The 20827-nt window shown below is 44.1% G+C and overlaps 1 protein-coding gene across 1 annotated transcript in view; it reads right to left on the reverse strand.

Moving 5' to 3' along the window:
- HUNK (hormonally up-regulated Neu-associated kinase) overlaps positions 1-20827 on the reverse strand; it is a 164728-nt gene that overhangs the window by 93525 nt on the left and 50376 nt on the right. The window contains exon 2 of the mRNA XM_054974061.1: positions 5854-6146. Within this exon, the coding sequence (XP_054830036.1) occupies positions 5854-6146 (293 nt within the window). The remainder of the gene's footprint in view (positions 1-5853; positions 6147-20827) is intronic.

Here is a 20827-nt window from a genome sequence, read left to right on the forward strand (position 1 = left end):
TGGGGGTAGAAATGTGGGATAAACTTTGGGAGATAAATAAATAAATAAATAAACCCCCATCCATAAACTTTATCACAGTAGTTCATAGCCTCAGCAACCAACATTAAAAAAAGAAAACAACAACCCAGACAATCTCAATATCGATTAAAACCCATAAAATATCCATTAAAAACTTAAATACATAATAATAGTTAAAATAATACATTTTAATGGCAAGAATTTCAAAACTAACAGTAATTTGCTGTTCCTATAATAACACATCAGACCTAGCATAGAACTCACAGTTTCTCTTGACAGTGTTTTTATAACCAATGTGGTAAACTTTGACATTTGTAATGTTACCTATTTATTTCTAGCAGCAAACAATACCACAAGTTTATTTTGGTCCAACTTCCCTGGATATCATAATAAAATATTCCCAAGATATCTTTCATGTTCTACTGAGAATCTTGGGAACCAAAAAAACACATGGGCTAGTTCCTCAATAGATCTCTGATCACAAGAGCAAACATGTTCATTATATGGGATCCAATTATAACGAACTCTTAACATTGCCAGTTGTAAAATATCCAAACATGCTTTAGTAAAGAGAATTTTCAACCAAAAATTAATGGCGTCTTTATGAACTAAGCATAGTATTGTGAGTAAGGCCAACACATCTGACTATAACTGATGCTTTTGAATTTGTTTTGAATAAACAAATTTGTTTTGAATAACTTTTAATGGTAGTAAATTTCCAAACACCCAACTGAGGCTCCATGTAACAACTGTGATAGTACTTTAGTTCTATACATTTCTAATATTGGGGTCACCAAACAGCCTCTTCCCTTGTTCTAAAAAATCTAATAGTGCTATCCTATGAAGAGTTACTCCAGTCTAAGCTTATTGACATCAATGGGCTTAGTCTTGAGTAACGCTTCATAGGATTTCACTGTCAGAATATCAAACATGACCTTTTCAAAATTCTACTTTACATGTTCAACATGTACTGACCAAGAACCAGAGTTGTGAAAAACTACCCCTAGCTATTTAAAAGAGTCACCTGCTGCCACCACCTCCCCAGCTTCTGTTGTCCCCACACACTGCAGCATCGTTCACTGGGTTGCTAGGCAACCCTGCCCCCCAGATGGCAGGTGAGGCATTGCATGAGATTTAATTTTTGTTCTTTTATTTAAATCTCATTCATTTTTTTCTTTATTTTTCAAATTTTTCTGCAAACCTGAGGGTTAACTCAGGTTTGTAGAAAAATTTCCCTGTCTGTACATGGCCCCACTATGTGGGGGTCATGTTCAGAATTAGAGATAAAGATATAATGAATGAACAATCAATCTAATACAGAAGGAGGAAAAAAGAATGAAGCATCTCCTTTCTCTGTTGCTCTTCTGCTTCTGCTTGCAGCCTCTGAGGCTGCTTTTCTATTTTGCAAAAACCAAAATGTTGGTTACTAGAATTGTGATACGTGTAGTCTGGATCACAGAGTCTTGAGTTTTATTGTTTGAGAAGGGGGCTGGTCTATTAAGACACCTGCTGGGCCATTGACAGGGAGCAATTGCCCCTCTTCTGGAAAGACTCTGTAAAGACAAGAGATATCTGATTCAAGTTTTGTTGAACCCTCTCTTATAGTAATGGTTCCCAAATGCATAGTTGGGAACCATTAATGGGTTGTGGGAAAGTGGTAGATGGACTGCAATTTATTTATCTATTTTTAGCAAATTATTTGTGATTCTAATTCCTTCTAAACAATATTCATGGCAAGTTTGGTTGGTATTTTTTTTGGTGAGAGGGATATATTCTAACAATTTGTATGCAGCAGGCATCCAGCTGTGTTAAAGAAGCTCAGTGATCAGAAGAACATGCTGTGAAAGGTACAGTAACCAGAAATTCTAGCCCACATTAGACCTCTAATAAGCATACTTTGTTTATCATAAAAAAGAATGTGAACACCTACAGATCACAGATGAGGTGTTAGTGCTGTTATTTTTAGAGTGGGTTTAAAAATAACTTGCAATTGCAATGAACAGTGTTTTTCTAAAATTTATATTAGCAGCCCATTTTTAGGAAACCATTATAATTTAAAAATGTAACAAACAGCATGAATTACTGGGTGACATGAATTAACTGCATGCGTTTACAGTCTATCCATTCTTGGTTGAATAACATAACATGCAACCAAAGTGCAGGAAGCAGCTCTGGAAAAGTCAGGTATTCTTTATTTATATTTAGATAACACATTTCTACCACAAAAGCCCTGGAAGTGGCTTATGGCCATTCATTAAAACACAGTCATATAACCAAATGTATAAAAATCAATGACCACCACAGTACAAATTCTTCGAACCAAGTCATCAAGAATTAACAGCAACTCAACAAAAGTCAAATCAACTGTCAACAGTGTACTGGAAAAATCTTTGTTTTGGGATACTCCTCACTGCCCTTTCATGCTCTGGTTCAACTGGTTTATTCCTGTTTAGCAAAATTCTTGGTTTTTCATTACACTGAAAGGAGCAAACAAGAAGTTAGGCTTACTCTCCAAACCAAGATCACAAACCACCTTCAAATTGAAGTTCCCTATTCTGACAGGAGGGCGTCATCAAATCATAATTTGCTAATCAAGATACAGTAGCATGCTACTAAATGGTTGTTTGATTGCTTGACCATTTTGTCAGCTTGCAACTCAATTTGCATTCTCCATGCTACCACTCAACTCATCTTTGGCCAGTTTGCCGTAGATTTAAATTTAGTTTTAACTGTGGCCAAATTTACATTTTAAATTTATGCCAGCTGTGAATTCCCTGAGGGAACTCAATTTAAAACACTGCAATTCAGACTGGGACTGCAGCATGGGGGTAGGATGGTCTCCAGCCTCCCAAATGCCATGATCTTGACACAAAATGGCCCTGGGAGGTTATTTGCCGGGGGGGCCTGCATCTGTAAGCATTCAGGGCATGTGTTGCCCCCATGGGTCAAAGAATGACCCCACCCAGCTGTTCCAGATAGGAGAAATGGCTCAGGGGAAGACTGGAGCATCTCCTCCCCCACTCTGTGGTCTTGATTTGAATCCAGGCCCTGTGATGCTTTAGAACTGAATTCCCATAGTCTGCTGCCATATGGCTGCAAACTCCTGTGATATTCACCTATTACAGGTAACATGTAGTTTGGGCCTGAGTGGCAAGTTCCCAGTGTAGTCAACTATTTGACTATCTAATCATGGGCTGGATGCTGCACAGATCCACTCAAAATTGAATTTGGGGAGAACTCATAGCTCAGTGGTTCAGTTCATCCTAAGGTCTCAAGTTCAAGCCCCAGCATCTTCATTTAAAAGATCTCAGACCTTTCTCTGTCTGAGATCCTGAAGAGCCACTGCCAGTTAGAGTAAGCAATACTGATCTAGATGGACCAATAGTCTAGTTTGCTATAAGATGACTCAGTGTGTTTACATGCTCAAATTTAGTAATGTGAATTAGCTGAAACTCACAGACTCCCCTGACTTGCCCTTTCACACATGAACATGCGTCTCTTATTCATGAATTCCCATCCACAACCCTGTTCTTGCTACATAAAATATAGTCAGTGGACACCAAGGATGGGAACATCTATAGATGAATGCTTTAAAAAATGCATACGTATTTAAGAAGTCATAAGAACATCTACTTACTAGATTCAGAACTGTTTCATACTTCTGTACAGCTGTTACATTCAGATTATATAGTAACAGAGTGTCTGGGGATCTCTCCAGACTCAGAGTGATGCCCAGCTGCTACCCAGGAGCCAGCAGAACCCATAGCCCCAGCTCCACTCAGCCCCCAAGAAGGGCCTCGCTCACCTGGAAGGGTTCTTGAGGACAAGTGAAAGCCCAGTAGGCTGGTGCTGGACACCCAATGCGAGTGCTGTCCCCAAGAGGAGAGCTGGCAACAACCCTGGCAGCACTGCCAGCCTGCACTACCTGGAGCCTATCGCAGTGAAAGCCACTCTGGATCCAGCAGCAGATCTGGGCTGCAACACAGCCGTGAAACAGCCACAGGAAGCCACAGAACTTCAGGGCAGGGCCAGGCAAGTTATGAGGCAGCAGGAGATGCTGCTGGGGGGTGGGGGGGGGAAGAAGTTAGGGGCCAGGACCCAAATCTGAGCCAGCCCAAACCAAGGGTGGCACTGGCCCAGGAGGAGGCTGGTAGGGGTGGAATTGAGTGATAGGCTGGGTCATGCTCCAACCCTTGGCCCTGGAAATGGTTCATGCTCATGGGGCAGAACCAGAGAGGTGGGGCTGGGAATAAGGGGGGAGGGTGGGAAGAGTATAAAGGGAGGGCTCCAGAACCAGGCCAGAGAGGATCAAAGGGTGCCAGGCCAGAGCGTTGAGGAGCCTGGGCTCTTGGGAAGACACTACTGCAGTGGACCAAGGTGACTCAACTCCCCTCCCAGTGGCCTTCTGGTCTGAGGCCTGGGGAGCCCTCAAGCAGGAGAACAAGATAATAATAACATTCGATATATAATAACAGCATTCAATTTTTATACCGCCCTTCAGGATAACTTAATGCCCATTCAGAGTGGTTTACAAAGTATGTTATTATCATCCCCACAACAAAACACCCTGTGAGGTGCGTGGGGCTGAGAGAACTCCTAGAAGCTGTGACTGACCCAAGGTCACCCAGATGGCTTCAAGTGGAAGAGTGGGGTATCAAACCTGGTTCTCCAGATTAGAGTCCTGCGCTCTTAACCACTACAACAAACTGATGGAAGAGGACCTAGCGGTGACCCCCATGGAGGCAGTGACTCACATAGTGCAAGAGGTATTCTATTGATTAGACTAGTGATTCACCTAGTCCAGCATACTTTTTCACTTGATGGCCCATCAATTTCCTTGGATGGAGAACAAAAAGAACACAGAAATGGAGGGTCCCTTTACTTATACACTGAACACAAGTTTAATTGAGGGAAATCCCACTCAGCTTGCTTTTCCTGTGTGACCTGAAGCTGACTTTTAAAACTGTGATGGGAGGTGCATAGTGGATCCTACGTATTGATTTCCTCCTATGAGGAAGGAGAAGCATCTTCATTCCCATCTTGTTCCACTCCATGTTCCAGAAAAGTGGCACGGCCATTATCCCATGCTGCTTGTGGATGGGAGCTGATTTTCACCTTGAAAAAGCCACTGCTGGAGGGACTGGAGGACAGCCAGGCTCAGCTGAGAGCCTTGTACCAAGGATGGAACAAAAATGGCCATCCCCTCTAAACCCTTCTCATTAGCCTCTGCACTCTTGTTCTTGCACCTGGAAAGCTGCCAGGAGGAAAACAAGCTGGCTGTAGAGAAGACACAGCAAAACCAGCAGCACCATGGCAGCCTCCTGGGAAAAGAGCAAGCTGGCCACAAAGAGATGATGGTGCTATTACTCCTCTTTCTGCTCCAGGTACCCTAGAAATCTCGCTCTCTTGCCCAACTTGCTGTTCCCATGCTGAGGAGAGAGGAAAAATACTAAGAAGGAAACCTTTCCCCTCACTCCATATACACCAGGATCTGGTAACTTTCAGCAGTAGTGGGGACAGAGTTCCCTACATGCACAGTCAGAAGTTATAGTTACATATTTAATATTAATAGTTATATTATTGTTTGTTTGTGTTTGGTGGTATGGTGCACAGGAGATGCAGTAGTCATGTTGCTCTTCTGGTAATTGCAAATGTGACCCTCTGTGAGCCATGGTGGAAGTACCACTGCCTTAATGCATGTAATGAACGTTTGGTCACCAATATTTATCCTTCAGTGTACTTTCTTAAATTCTAGCCAGTAACAAATTTCTACTTTCAGCCGAATTAGCCTTATAAACTAGCAGAGAAAGCACTGAAATATAGGGGTTTTCTTACCTGTGAACCACCCCAGCACGATGTAGATGTTCCACTGCTAAAATTAGCTGCCAAATATATTTGCGTGCTTCATGCTCTTCTAATCTTTTTTTCTCATAGATCTTGTGCATTAAGTTGCCTCCAGTGCATAGCTCCATGACAAGGTAGTAACTGTTTTCTGTTTCCAAGATATCCAACAGCTGAGCAATGTTAGGATGCCGGATCATTTGTTGGATCTGTCCCTCTCGCCTCAGATTCTTGGTGACATAGGTGTCCTTTTTGGCTCTTTTCTTATCAATAACTTTCACTGCCACCTGATGAGAAAGACATATATACATCATAATATATTAGAAACCAATAAACAATAAAACGTTTATTCAATAACATCAAAAAAACCTGAACCAAACAGCAACTTAAAAACCAACTTCAGCCAACAATAGGTCAAATAATTAAGCACTTTAGCCACATACAAACAATAGTTATAACCAATTCCGTGGCAATTGACCAGACTATCCAAACTACGCAGGGAGCAAAGACACACACACTGTAAAATCAACAGAATGCTTGGGTAAATAAAAAGGTCTCATCTGACACCAGAAATTTAAAAGTACTACATGCCAGTCATAACCAAAGTGCCAGCAAAAAAAAGAATCTTTATCTGGTGATCAATCCCCCAAAGGCACACAAACCCGAATGGTAGCCTTAACTGGTAGAGTCACATGGGACAAGGCAGCCACTATAATGGAACTTCATTTTATGAGAGTATTTTGGTCCTATTGAGGTAATACCAATTAGAATGTTAGACTGGGAAGATTCAATCTAACTCTTACTTGTCATTAAACTTATTTGGGCCTTGGGTTATTCATTCCATCAGCCTAACTTACCACACAGAGCTGATGTGAGGAGAAAGTGGTGAGAACCAGTGCAAGAACACAGACACCACCTGGACCATGGGAATATGAGTGCATTCTCAAATAAGCTATGATTATGAGTAAACATTATTCTTTTATTAGATATCCCTTTTGCTACCACCAAGGAAGTTTTTAAGAACAATGCTTCCAATATAAAGTCTTTAGCCAAAGTGATTTTCCCAACACAAGTGCACTAAAATTCCTTTCAGGGTCAAGGTTTCTTGAAAACTGTATATTTATTAACAAGGCTTTAACTGCAGCATCACCCTGCATGCAATACAATTTCCTATATAAAACTGCTGAGACGACCAGAAACATCGATTTGGACAAGGAAGTAGCCTTCTGAATCCACTTCAGGGTGTTGTAGATAGAAAATTACTAAAAAAAATTGCTGATGTAGAAGACTTACAGTGCCATCCTAAACAGAGTTGCATCCTTCTAAGCCTGTTGACTTCAGTAGACTTAAAATGGTGTAACTCTGGTCAGGATGTGACAGGGCCACCCACCTTCACCTCTTGTGCCCTAGGCAATCCCTTAGGTGCAACCAATCTGATAGCCTTCCCATTTGGTGCTTACCAGGTCATCATGTGATATTTTCACCTATAGACCATCCCAGTTAGTCATATCAAACCATTCCCAACTTATTGTCATACCTCTGCAGAAATCATTATTGTTTTTGGGAGCAAGACGTCGGCTTTGGCCCAGGGAATGTTTGTGTGCCTCTGGATTCAAATACACAGTCCCAAATTTGTTTGGGTCTCTCCCCTTCTCTTCCATGAAACACTGGTTGTTTTGCTGCTCCTCCACATACATCCTCCTCTTCGAGACTGGTAATTATCACCCTTCCCCAAAACTGCTTTCCAATTTCCTCATTGTTCTCTTGTTAGCCATATGTGTATGCTGTGTATGGTATTCAGTATGCTTGCCCTTTATCCTTCTGTTAATAAAGAAACCTTTTGTGTTGAACATCTGCCTATTCATCTGAGAGCTCTCTAAGGGAATAATCCCCATAGACATAGGTGGAGAATCCCAGTTACCCCCTCTCACTTACTTCCTTAATGCTAATTACCCCAACTAGGGATGCCAGACCCCCACCAGGGGAAGGGGGTCCCCTGCCCCTGCCCCTGCCCCCACACCCCACCCCCACTTACCTGGCCAGTGGGGGGAGCACACCTTCCGTGCATGCTTCCCTGCAGTGCTGCACACTCCCGTGCGCTGCAGCTGCCTGGATTGGGCCAGTTTTGGCCCGGATCAGGCCTGGATTGGGGCCACTGTGGAGCACAGGAGTGCTCCTGCCCTCCACAGCGGTCCAAAACACACCCATTTCAGCCCAGATCAGGCTTGTTTCAGATCTGTTTTGGAGCAGATTGGGTGTGTTTTGAGCCGCTGCAGAGCATGGGAGCTCTCTTGCGCTCTTCAGCGGCCTGAAACAGGCCCATTTTTGCCTGGATTGGGCCCATTTCAGGCCACTGTGGAGGGCAGGAGCGCCCCCGTGCTCCGCAGTGGCTCAAAACGGCCTGATCCACATCAAAACGGGCCTAAAACGAGCCCAATCTGGGCTGGAATGGGCACGTTTTAGGCTGCCGAGGAGGGCAGGAGTGCTTCTGTGCTCCACAGCATCCCCAATCCAGGCCCCTGCCCCCGCAGGTAAGTTCCAGGCCCCAAACGCCCGCCAGAAGGTTGAGGGGGCATGGCAACCCTAACCTCAACCAATTAAGGAGGCTTCCTATTTGGGTAACATAGTAGATGGAACTATAGAACCTGCACATGATGGAACTGTACAACATTTTCGTACATTAACACCCTTACAAATGCCTATTTATACTATTGTGCTGAAGTAACAGTTTAAAACTTTAAGAGAAGTGTTTTTGAAGACCTGTTAAGCATGAAGTAAGAATTCAGACAGCCAATAACTACTAAATACACAGCAACCACTTAACAGATTAATGTGGGTAGATTTACCCACACAAAGGCACTTTTATCCACATAGTTAATATTCATTTGAATTTACTGTGCCTCAGCCAACAAATTAGTCTTGAATTAGCATGTACACGTACACACACACACCTGTGGCATGAGGTTAGAATAATAACACAGATGAGCATAACCTGTTTCAACAAGCCATCCATTGGGATTAGTTCACCGAAGACAAATTAATTCATGCATACTGAAAGGCTGTTTCTGGTTGGCAGAATACTGACTGGGAGATATCACTTGCAAGAGGAATAAGGAAGTATACATTTGTGTTCCCCATTACTGAATGACACAAGACAGAACACAATTCTGTTGCTTAAATTATTTATGAATCATGTCTCCCCATACCAAATAAGGCAGCCCCACTTCACTGAACAATGAAAAGCAACTACACAGTACACACAGTACATGCAAATGCATGCAAGAATGCATAGAACATGATAGCGCTGGACACAGCAATAGCCAGTATCAACTTGGATCCCACAAAGCAGATGAAGACCCAAATATGGCCATTATACCAATGAAATTTGCACACACTGTCTTAAAATCAGTGTTCCTTGATGTTAAATTACATGCTTTGTACACATGCACATAATAAGGTTTCCCTTGAAGCCTGCAATTTTGAGTTGAAGAGTGGCACATTTAACCCTTCTGCTTTGGCTGCTTTTCTCTTCCAAATTGTCTTCCTCTCTAGCTGTTTTCCCTCCATTGAATTCAAGTAATGGGGGCACAAAGAGGCATCTCTGTGGCTGATGGTTAAACTACTGATGGCCTTCCTGTTGCTCCTCTGCTCACAACTGCAGCCCCTTAAAATGACTTTCATTAAAAAAGAAAAGCAACTGTGTAACATTGGCCTGGTAGCGAGTGCTGCTGTCCAGCAAATTTTGAATCAGTTTGAGAATCAGAAAAAAAAGGCTGCCACGGGCCAGATAATTTGCATATTCGTGTATAGCCTCTGCTCTGTAATGACACTGATGGAAAAAGGGCATTGCTTTCAAAGGAAAAAAAAGATAAAAGAAAAGGTCCACTAAGTCTGTATATTTATTTAGTTCAGAATTTATTTGGATTTACAACAGTTAAATTAGTCTTGGGGGAGCATTGGTTGTAGGTTATTTCCCCTCCTTTTTGTGTACATCGCTAAGGCTCAGACCATACAGCAATGACTCTCCATCTAGCTATTTTGCTGTGCATAGGCACTTGCAGATGCAACAGTATCCACACAACAGTATCCCGCATTTTACTTCCTCACACCCTTGGTTCTCTGCCCCTCCCCCCCAAGATCGTTTTCTTTTGGCTTCTTAAAAAATTGGTAATTTGTAGATCACTACAGCATTTATCAGTTTAAATGAAAAAAGTCCTCCAATGGCATGGGGGAAAGTCTTCAAATAACAGAGATATGAAAAAGGCACCAGTGCAACTTCCCATTCACATGCAAATGGACTGCAACTTTTAAAGAAAGATCAAACCAAGTAAGCCTCAGGAAAGATCAAAGCAAAGCAGGGGAAAGACCTGGAAAGTAGATGATTAGAGATGACGTTATTTGGGCATATCCCAAAACAGCACACAAGTTTTGAAACAAAGGTGAATCAAAACAACCATATGAAAGCAACTCATGACCACAGCATTACTATGGGAGGGGGAGCCTTATTAACTTTTGCCTTTTTAAAAAAAGTTCAGATAGACACTCAGTCACTGGAATAATATGATACCAATCTTTGAAAGCATTATAATAAATAAACAAAATCACAAAATATTTTGGGGAAATCAACCATGGATCCAAGTCACATATAGTCAAAACAGAAATGGATGAAACTGTAGGACTAGTTTCCCAGTGGAGGCGGGGGATCCCCCACTCCTACTCTTCACCCCCTGCCTCCACTCACTCAGCTTGTGGGGGGGGGAAGATGCAGGGATAGGCCTCTCAGATGTGCTCCCAGGGTGGCGCGACAATGTCACTCCTGGGAGTGATGTCATCGCATATGCTTTGAGAGCACTCTCATGCTTCACATTCCCATCCTGAGTGATGCTGCAGTGATTGCGCAGCTGCTGAAGCTTTGTGTGCCCAAGAGGAACAAAGAGAAGGTGAGTACCGCGTCCCTCCTCCCACCAGGAGGGCAAGGCACCTGGCAACTCAAAGTAGTGCCCATCTGCCCCAATATAAAATATAGTACATTTAGTGCCAGTAAAATATAATATTTTAGCAACCAAACCACAAATTTGTCTGTATGAATAAGCAAACAATTGTACATACAGATAATCTGGAAAGGCTCTTTTTGAGTCTAGCTTCTCTGCCTCTTCTCATACTTAATCACCCTATTCAATTTTGACTTATCTACTGAAATACAATGGATTAATGATTTGCTGTAAAATTTCTGGAAAAGGGGAGGGGGGGAACATTGAGACAATACTAGATGAAGCTTGTCTCCTTAGTACCTTTCCTTTGCACCCATCATAACATACATGCCAATGGCCCTTTTAGTTTCTTCCATTCCTATAACCCTAAGTGTTGGATGGAATTTTAAAAATATGGCTGGCAAGGCCTCATAATCACAAAAGTGGGTCTTCTGCCCTTTTTGCTTCTAAGGGTTATCATATTTTCCTATCTGAAATCAATCTGCAGAGATAGGGACAAAACAGGGGGGGGAACCCTTAGTTTCGTGGGTTGTTGCATTCCATGAACCACGAACTTTCACAAAATTGTCCCGTTTCATGAAATGATTCGTTAGATCTGTGATTCATCATATCCCGGGGCCCTACAACGCCCCCCTTCATACCCAGAGATGCCAAACTCACAGGGAGACTTCAGCAGGCTCTCCTCCAGCCACCCTCCAAGTTTGGTGACACGCGGAAAGCACTTGATTGTTCCTGCAAGTTTACCTGGGAAGTGCAGTCAGATACTTCTTCCCCTCTCTGTTCCCCTTCTCCATTTTTAAGAACAGATAGTGGAGTAGCAGCAGCGGCAGCCTCAGCAGCTCCTTCTGCTGCTGTTCGCTGCTTGCTAGTTTCAGGATCCCTTCCCTGACTCTCTTTCTCCTGTCCTCCTGCTGCTCTGACATGCCTTCCCACCCCCCATGCCCCCAAGCTCCCCAGAGTGGATCCTGAGTGGATCCGCTCTGCTCGGCTTTTCCTTTGAGAACTTGGAAGCAGGGGGGAGAGCATGTCAGAGCAGCAGGAGGACAGGAAGGAAAAGTTAGCAAAGAGAGCCTAAAGAGAAAACCTTAGCAGATCTGCTCCGCTTGTCTTTTCTTCCAGCAGCAGCAGAAAGCTCTCTTCAGACTCTCTTTGCAGACTTTTCTCTCCTGTCCTCCTGCTTTCTGCTGCTGCTGGAAGAAAAGTCAAGTGGAGTGGATCTGCGGGGGTTTTCTTTTCAGGTTCTATTTGCTGACTTTTCCTTCCCATCCTCCCCTCCTCCTGCTGCTCTGACATACCACCCCCCCCCCCGGCCGCCTTCAAGTTCTTGAAGGAAAAGCCAAGCAGAGCGGATCGGCTCAAGATCTGCTCCGGGGAGCTTGGGGGCAGGAAGGCATGTTAGAGCATGTCATGCCTCAGGTGGGGAGAGCCACCTTACACTGCCACTACTCTGGGATTTAGGGTTCCTTGGGAAGGCCCAGAGTACCCTCCCAACCCTTCTGACCTCCGTAGCTTGGCCAATAAACAGGCGTGAGGACGCAGCAGAGTAACAACAAACAAAAGGATTTATTTACAAGGAGGTCAGTTAATATAAAACAAACAATCAAGGTGCATTAACGAAAATAGATGGGTGAAAGCAAAATAAATAAAAGGCCCTAGCACGACTGAACTCACTGTCCCTCTGTCTGCCAGGCCTGTCTTCTCACCCTACCTGGATGAGGGCCTCTCTCCCTAGCAGAAACCTCCTCTGGCCTGCTCCCTGGGAGAAAGAACACAGGCTTTTTTCCCTCCCAGACTTATATAGCACTAGCCCCCTGTATTCTAATTGGCCAAAAAGGGCGCCAAAATGGCCCAGGGGCTCCTGGGAATCGTAGGCAGGCTTACTCCCACAGCTAACAGGCTTCTGAGGCCTTGCTAGGCCTTCCTGACACAGGCAGATCATGACACCCCCCCCCCACCAGACCAAATCATGGGGTCCAGCCATCCGGATCCCCATTGATGCGGTCTGCAACCAGGGATCTGGGCTGTGCTCTGCCAGCTCTGGAATAAGATGACAAGCAATAACTTCCTGAGAATGATACGGCTTCAAGGAGTTAGCATGATAAACCCGGGGAGAAAGGTCTGTGTCTGTGACTGATCTATATATTTCACCTCCCCCATGTGGTCCTTGATCTGGCAAGGCCCCTCCCAGGAAGCATCCATTTTATTGCTCTTTATAGACCTCAGCACCATAACTAAGTCACCAGCTTTGTAAACCCGCTCCTGGCCTTTTTTATCATGCCAGGTTTTCTGTTTACATCGGGTTTCTTGCAGCTGATTATGGGCTAGTGTTAAAGCTTCCTTTAGGCAGTTCTGAAGCTTGTCCACAAAATCAAAAACATTAGTTTTGGGGAAGGTAGGGAACCCTCCCAGTAGTGTTTCATCAATTCCAATGGTCCACGGACTTCCCTTTCATAGACCAGTTCAAACGGGGAGAATCCCAAGCTGGGGTGTGGAACTGCCCGGTAGGCAAAAAGGAACTGAGGTAAAGCCAAGTCCCAGTTGTTGGAATGGGCAGTTACAAACTTCTTAATCACCTCCCAGAGGGTCCCATTGAACCTTTCCACCAACCCATTTGATTGGTGATGATGGGGGAGAGTCACTAAGTGCTGAACCCCATGGCTGCGCCACAGCTTCTCCATCACCCCCGAAAGAAAATTGGTCCCAGCATCTGTGAGAACCTCTAGGGGCCAACCCACCCTTGCAACTATATATCTGCCAAGGCTTGGCAAATAGTGTTGGCATCGATACGGCTAAGAGCCACAGCTTCTGGCCAGCGAGTTGCAAAGTCTACAATATTCAGTATATATTGTTTCCCCCTCAGGGTTTTATTTGGCAAGGGCCCCACCACATCAACAGCCACTCTCTCAAAAAGGGTGCTAATCACAGGTAGAAACTGAAGTGGGGCTTTACTTTTATCCAGGGCCCTCACCGCAATCACAGGACTGGACAAACCTGGCAATGTCCTTGCCCATCCCCTCCCAATAAAACTGCGGTCCCAGCCGGTCTTTGGTTCTTTCTACTCCCGAATGGCTGCTGAGGTGATCATGGGCAAGGATCAGGAGTCGGAGGTGATGTTGGACTGGTACCACCAGCCTCTCTGGTCACCTGGTTGAAGGGACTCACGGTACAGCAGGCCTCTGCCCATCACGAACCGTGATCAGGTGACTGCACTGAGGGGAAGGTCCTTCCTTGCCTATTCACGGGCATCCTCGAGACTTGTGTCTTCCTCTTGCTCCTTCTGGAAAACACCTGAGGTCACTGGAGGAGATGCTACCTCTTTAGGTGTTTCCATAACATCTGGAGGAGTCACTGGTGCAGATTCAGCTGGCTGCAGCTTCTTAGTCTGGCTGCGGGTTAACTACGTAGTTTCCGGCAAATCTGACAAGTTCCTCTGGAACGTCTGCAAAGTCTTTCAGAAACTGCATGTACACATCTCCCTCTTGGTCGGCCTCGGGTTCTGCTGACTGTAGTTCGTGTTCTTTTGGTTCCTGGAGCACCTGCTCTGCTAAGTCTTCTCCCACAAACTCCCACTGGGGTATAATCGTGCACAGCAACTTTCCAAAGTCCATTCCAACCTTCATAGGTAATCGGTACCTGGGCGACGGGCAGCACAATACCTTCTGCTTCATGCAGGTGCCTTGCCCTCCTTTCTTCTCCCGGGAGGAGGTACTTGGGATTGATAAGAGAGCGATGCACGGTAGTCAGGAGAGAAGCAGTATCTCGCCAAGCAGCAACTTCACAGCTATCCACCATGACCTTCTTCCAGTGGTGCTGGGGAATATACTCTGGATCAAATGCACTCGAAGTAATCTGAAGCCTCTCTGGGATCATGTGGTGCATGTCAGTCCTGGCCTTGGGGCACTTACTCTGAAAGTGTCCCAACTGGTTGCATGTAAAGCACCGTGGCACCTTCTTCTCCACCATGGGCAACTTCTCATCAGCACTTGGGAAAACAGGTTGCTGTTGCTGGGATGGCTGTCCTTTTTCTTCTGGCTGCTTTCTGGACCGGGGTGGGGACTTAGGAGACTCCCTCTTATGCCAGTCCTGATAAATGCTGTACCTCTGCCCTCTGTAGGCTTCAGCCAGTCGCTCTGCCCACTGGCCCGCTTCTTGAAGGGTAGAATGACTCTTGTCCACAAGCAGGCACCGAATGTGCTCAAGAAGAAGATTCAGGAACCGGTCAATGCACATCAGAGCCTTGACATCAGCTAGGGTCTTGGCTTCTGCAACTTCCACCCACAAGTCATAGGCTTTTCCCAGTCTGTATATTAACTGTGGGTAGGACTCTTTACCTTCAAGCCTGATCTCTCTATTTAATAAAAATTTTATTGGATGGGTTAACATACAATTAAGATTATAACAGTTACATTTTCCTTCGTTTCCCATGATTATATGCTTCCCACCCCCTCCCCTCCCCCTTTTCTGTGTTGACTTCCAACAGCAATCCAACCCCCCGTTTTCTAATCTTATTTCTAAATCCTAGTTGTCACATTTTTTTTATTACTGGTAAAGATCTAAACTATATCTTATCTTATTTAATAACTTTCAAAAGACCACAATTGTCCTTTAACATCCCATTTTTTCTCTAAATATTTTCTCAGTTTCCCCCAATCCTCAAAGTATCCCTTTGGATCTTGATCCCTCAATTTTCTTGTTAATTTGTCCATTTCTGCCATGTACAACAATTTTTGTGTCCATTCTTCAATTTCTGGTATTTCTTCTCTCTTCCAATATTGTGCATATAACGTTCTTGCCACTGTTATCATATAATACAGCATTTTTCAACCACTGTGCCGCGGCACACTAGTGTGCCGTGAGACATTGTCTGGTGTGCCGTGGGAAAAATTCCAATTTCATCCGTAACATGTGGCTTCGGCTTACAAATAGACCAATCATTAGATTCAAATAGACAGGAGGAGACATCGCAGTAGATCGCCGATGCGCAGAAGAGCGCCGATGGATCTGGACTCTGGAGGATTATCGTGGACGCAGCACAGAAGAGCGCTGAGTGATGGATCTGGAGGAGACATGAGCAGAAGAGCGCTGACTGATGGATCTGGAGGAGACATGAGCAGAAGAGCACTGAGTGTGACGGACAGCGGCTATCTGGAGGAGACAAGCGCAGTAAGTACTGAGTGACAGTGAGACAGGAGCAGATACTGCAGTGATGGACAAGTTTTTGAAAAGGAAAGAACTGGACTCTGAACAAAATTCGGAGCAAGATGAGAGCCCAAGTATGAGTGGGGATCAAAAGAAAGCAAAGATGGTTAGCTCAAGCAAATTCTCTGGCACAAGGCAATATAGCGAAAGCTATATTTCATTTGGATTTACTTTCACCGGAGATGCAAAGAAACCAACTCCACGGTGCGTGGTATGTGGTGAAAAGCTATCTAACAGTGCTATGGCTAACAGTGAGATGGTCTTAAACGCCATCTCCAAACGAAACACCCTTCGCTTCAAAACAAGAATGCGGACTTTTTTGTTCGCCTGCGTGAAAACACGGAGAAACAGGCAACTTTCATGAGAAAAACCACAAAGGTAAATGAAAGAGCTCTTAAAGCTAGCTATCAAGTTGCTGAACTATTAGCCAAGTCAAAAAAGTCGCACACTGTGGCAGAGAAATTAATACTTCCCGCCTGCAAAGCTATTGTAGAGGAGATGCTCGGACCTGAAGCAGCTAAGGAAATAGCCAAAGTCCCTCTCTCAGACAACACAATTTCCAGACGTATTAATGACATGTCTGCAGACATCGAAAGTGTGGTTTTGGAAAAGATCCGTATCAGTGAGAAATTTGCATTGCAACTTGATGAGTCTACTGATATCAGTGGACATGCTCAACTCTTGGCCAATGTGCGTTTTGTGGATGGTGATGCAATTAGAGAAAACTTCTTTTTTTGCAAGGCATTGCCAGAAAAAACAACAGGAGAAGAAATTTTTTGGGTCACATCAGAATACCTTGAACAAGGAGGACTTTAGTGGGAAAACTGCACAAGTGTCTGCACCGATGGAGCTGCAGCCATGGTCGGGCGCACCAAAGGCTTTGTGAGCAGAGTGAAGGAAAGAAATCCAGATGTGATTGTTACGCATTGTTTTTTACACCGTGAGGCCCTCGTAGCCAAGACTTTACCAGCAGACCTAGTTCCTATGTTGGATGATGTTGTGCGCATGGTAAACTTTGTAAAGTCACGACCCGTGAAAAGTCGCATGTTTGCAGCTTTGTGTGGGGAGATGGGAGCGAAGCATAAAACCTTGCTGTTTCATACGGACGTCCGGTGGTTGTCGCGTGGCAAGGTCTTGGTTCGTGTGTATGAGCTGTGGGAGGAAGTTAAAGTGTTTCTGACAAATGAGAGGTCAGATTACCCAAAGCTGCTTGCAAGTGATGAGTGGTGTGCAAGGCTGGCATACCTGGCAGATATTTTTCATCATCTGAATGAACTGAACACACGAATGCAAGGCCGAAATGAAAACCTGCTTACAAGTACAGATAAAATAAATGGATTCCGTTCAAAGGTGCAACTCTGGCATCAACACGTGGAAAGTGGCAATCTTGAAATGTTCACACTCACCAAGCAATGGCAAGGTGTTCACACTGCTGCACTGTGTGAGATAATAGTTAAACATTTAAAAACTCTCGAGGAGAAGTTGTCATTTTATTTCTCTTCAGTCTCCACTGAATGCCTTGACTGGGTTAGGGACCCCTATAGCTCAGCATCAGTTGGTGGAAAGGACATGACTTTACAGGAGCAGGAGGAACTAACTGAACTGAGACAAAATCGTGGTTTCAAGCTAAGATTTGCTGATCTACCTTTGGACAGTTTTTGGTTGGATACTGCCAAGGAGTTCCTCGTTCTGGCAAACAAAGCTATTTTGACATTGCTCCCATTTTCCACTACATATCTGTGTGAGATGAGCTTTTCAAGCCTGATTGCTATGAAAACTAAAGACAGAGAGAGACTGAGAGCTGTTGACAAAGAGCTACGTGTGTGTCTTTCTTTGATTCCTGCCAGAATATCATCTTTGTGTTCAGCCAAACAGGCCCAGGTTTCGCACTGAATAAGTAATCAGAAAATTTCTTTGTGTTTATTTGATTTCTTTTGTGTTCATTTTGATAATAAGTAAACAGAAATTTGAACAATTATAAAATAAAGTATTATTATTTCATAATAAAGTAATTATAAAATAATTTCTTTGTGTTTATTTGATTCCTATTCAAGAGAATTACTTTATATATAGTCAATATAGGCACAGAGTTAAATTTTTTTAACATTTTCTAATGGTGGTGTGCCTCGTGATTTTTTACATGAAAAAAGTGTGCCTTTGCACAAAAAAGGTTGAAAAACACTGATATAATACAATAGTACTCTGTCTTTTCTATTAGCGTCCTCTAAATGCAAAGATAATAATAACATTTCTGGATTCTTAACAACATTATATTGAAGTATTGAAGACATTTCAGCACATATTTTAGACCAAAAGTCTCTAGCCCTGCCACAAGTCCACCACATATGAAATAGAGAACCTTCATGCTCCTTACATTTCCAACGCTTATTAGATAGCTGTTTGTTCACAATAGCTAACTTCTTCGGTGTTAAATACCATCTATATATCATTTTATAGCCATTTTCTTTAATACTGGTACAAGTTGAAATTTTTAATGTATTTTTCCACAATTGCTCCCAAGCTTCCATCATAATTTCATTATTACAATTTATCGCCCACTTTACCATTTGAACTTTAACTGTCTCATCTTCTGTATACCATTTTAATAATAATTTATACATTTTAGAAATTGCTTTGTTACTGTCCCCCAGCAAAAGTTCTTCTAACTCTGAATTTTTAATTCTAAAACCTGCTCTTCTTTGATCTGACTCAAATAAATCTTTGATCTGTTGGTATTGTAGCCAGCCATATTTGAATGGTAATTCCTCATTTGACCTGAGTTTCAACTCATTATTTTCTATTTTTATAAGCTCTTTAAAGGTAAGCCATTCTTTCCCCTTATACTCTAAGTTCGGGTTGATTACTTCAGCTGGAACAATCCATAGTGGTTTCTCTTGATCAATGAACTTTTTATATTTTAGCCAGGTTAGAAATAAATTCCTTCTCAAATAGTGGTGCTGGAACATTGCGTTCCACCACCAGAGAGCCTGATCTCTCTGAAGTGATTCCGGGCTCCTTCCTTGGTGAATCGCACTCTCTCTCTCACTCTTTGCTTGAACAGTTTGTAATCTGTTCTCTCTTCGCCTTCCATCTGGCTGGACACTGAAGCCAGGACACCACTCGATTGCGGTCTCAGCTTTTCCATGTACTGCTCTGGGGAGACCTTGTAGTCAATGCAGACTTGTTCAAAATTCTGCAGGAAGTCCTCTAAGTCCTCTCCTTCCTTGTTCAAAGGGTACTTCCGACAGTCCTCTTTCACCGAGGCATCTGGAGGTGGCGGACCCTTTTCAAGCTTAGCCATCTCAAGCTCATGCCTCATTCTCTCTTTTTCATTTTCAAGCTTCATTTTCTCTTTTTCTAGCTCTAAGCGAGCTTGGTTCTCTTTCTCTTCTTTCTCAAGCTTCATTTTCTCTAGCTCAAGGTCTGCTTGCTTAAGTTGCAGCTGAAGACGCAAGACCTCTTCACTCAGGGACTCCATTGTTCTGTCTGTCTCTTCCTTCTCAGACATGGGCCCGGCAGCCCTTGCTTGGGTCTTGCTTCTAGGAGCAGGCGCGTCCTCTGATTTTGTCTTCCCAGTTCGGAGGAGCATGCACTACCTGTTCTAGCCTCACTATCTGGTTGACCTGACAGCTAAAACATAAACAAAATGCCCTTTTATCACACCTTTATCAGACCTTTACTTGGTCTTGCAAGCACCTTCAGCAAATGTGGCTTCCTTAAGCCAAAAGCAAAAAAAAAAAGTGTTTTTTTCCCCCATCAAAGCCAAATGTCACTCTGCCTTACCAGGATCCAAAATTAGTCCATCCCACCGCTACAGCCACCATGTCATGCCTCAGGTGGGGAGAGCCACCTTACGCTGCCACCACTCTGGGATTTAGGGTCCCTTAGGAAGGCCCAGGGTACCCTCCCAACCCTTCTGACCTCCGTAGCTTGGCCAATAAACAGGTGTGAGAACACAGCAGAGTAACAACAAACAAAAGGATTTATTTACAAGGAGGTCAGTTAATATAAAGCAAACAGGCAAGCAAGGTGCATTAGTGACAATAGATGGGTGAAAGCAAAATAAATAAAAGGCCCTAGCGCGACTGAACTCACTGTCCCTCTGTCTGCCAGGCCTGTCTTCTCACCCTACCTGGATGAGGGCCTCTCCCCCTAGCAGAAACCTCCTCTGGCCTGCTCCCTGGGAGAAAGAACACAGGCTTTTTTCCCTCCCAGACTTATATAGCACTAGCCCCGTGTGTTCTGATTGGCCAAAAGGGGCGCCAAAATGGCCCAGGGGCTCCTGGGAATCGTAGGCAGGCCTACTCCCACAGCTAACAGGCTTCTGAGGCCTTGCTAGGCCTTCCTGGCACAGCCAGATCATGACAGAGCAGCAGGAGGATGGGAGATAGTCAGGGAAGGGATTCTGAAGCTGGCAAACAGCGAGCAGTGGCAGAAGGAGCTGCTGAGGCTGCCACTGCTGCTGCTACTCTACCATCCCGTTCTTAAAATTGAGAAGGGAAACAGAGAGGGGAAGGAGTCTTTGACTACAGTTCCCAGGTAAACTGGAGCAAACCTGCCACATGTAATTTGTCATTTGTAGCTTTGCTTAGCTCTCATATTGGCAGGGAGAGCTGCCTATCAAGGTTATGTGGGCTAAAATTGGGATTCCATGGCAACAAAAGGTCTGCAGACATTCTGGGCCTACATTGCCTAGGGTATCAATGGTCAGCGCCAGCCTGTCTGGCATCATGAAGCATTCATGTATTGAACAAATCAACCCAAAACGTTGTCGATTT

Source organism: Eublepharis macularius, chromosome 3 (assembly GCF_028583425.1).
Source record: "Eublepharis macularius isolate TG4126 chromosome 3, MPM_Emac_v1.0, whole genome shotgun sequence".
In the NCBI taxonomy this organism is placed as follows: Eukaryota; Metazoa; Chordata; class Lepidosauria; order Squamata; family Eublepharidae; genus Eublepharis; species Eublepharis macularius.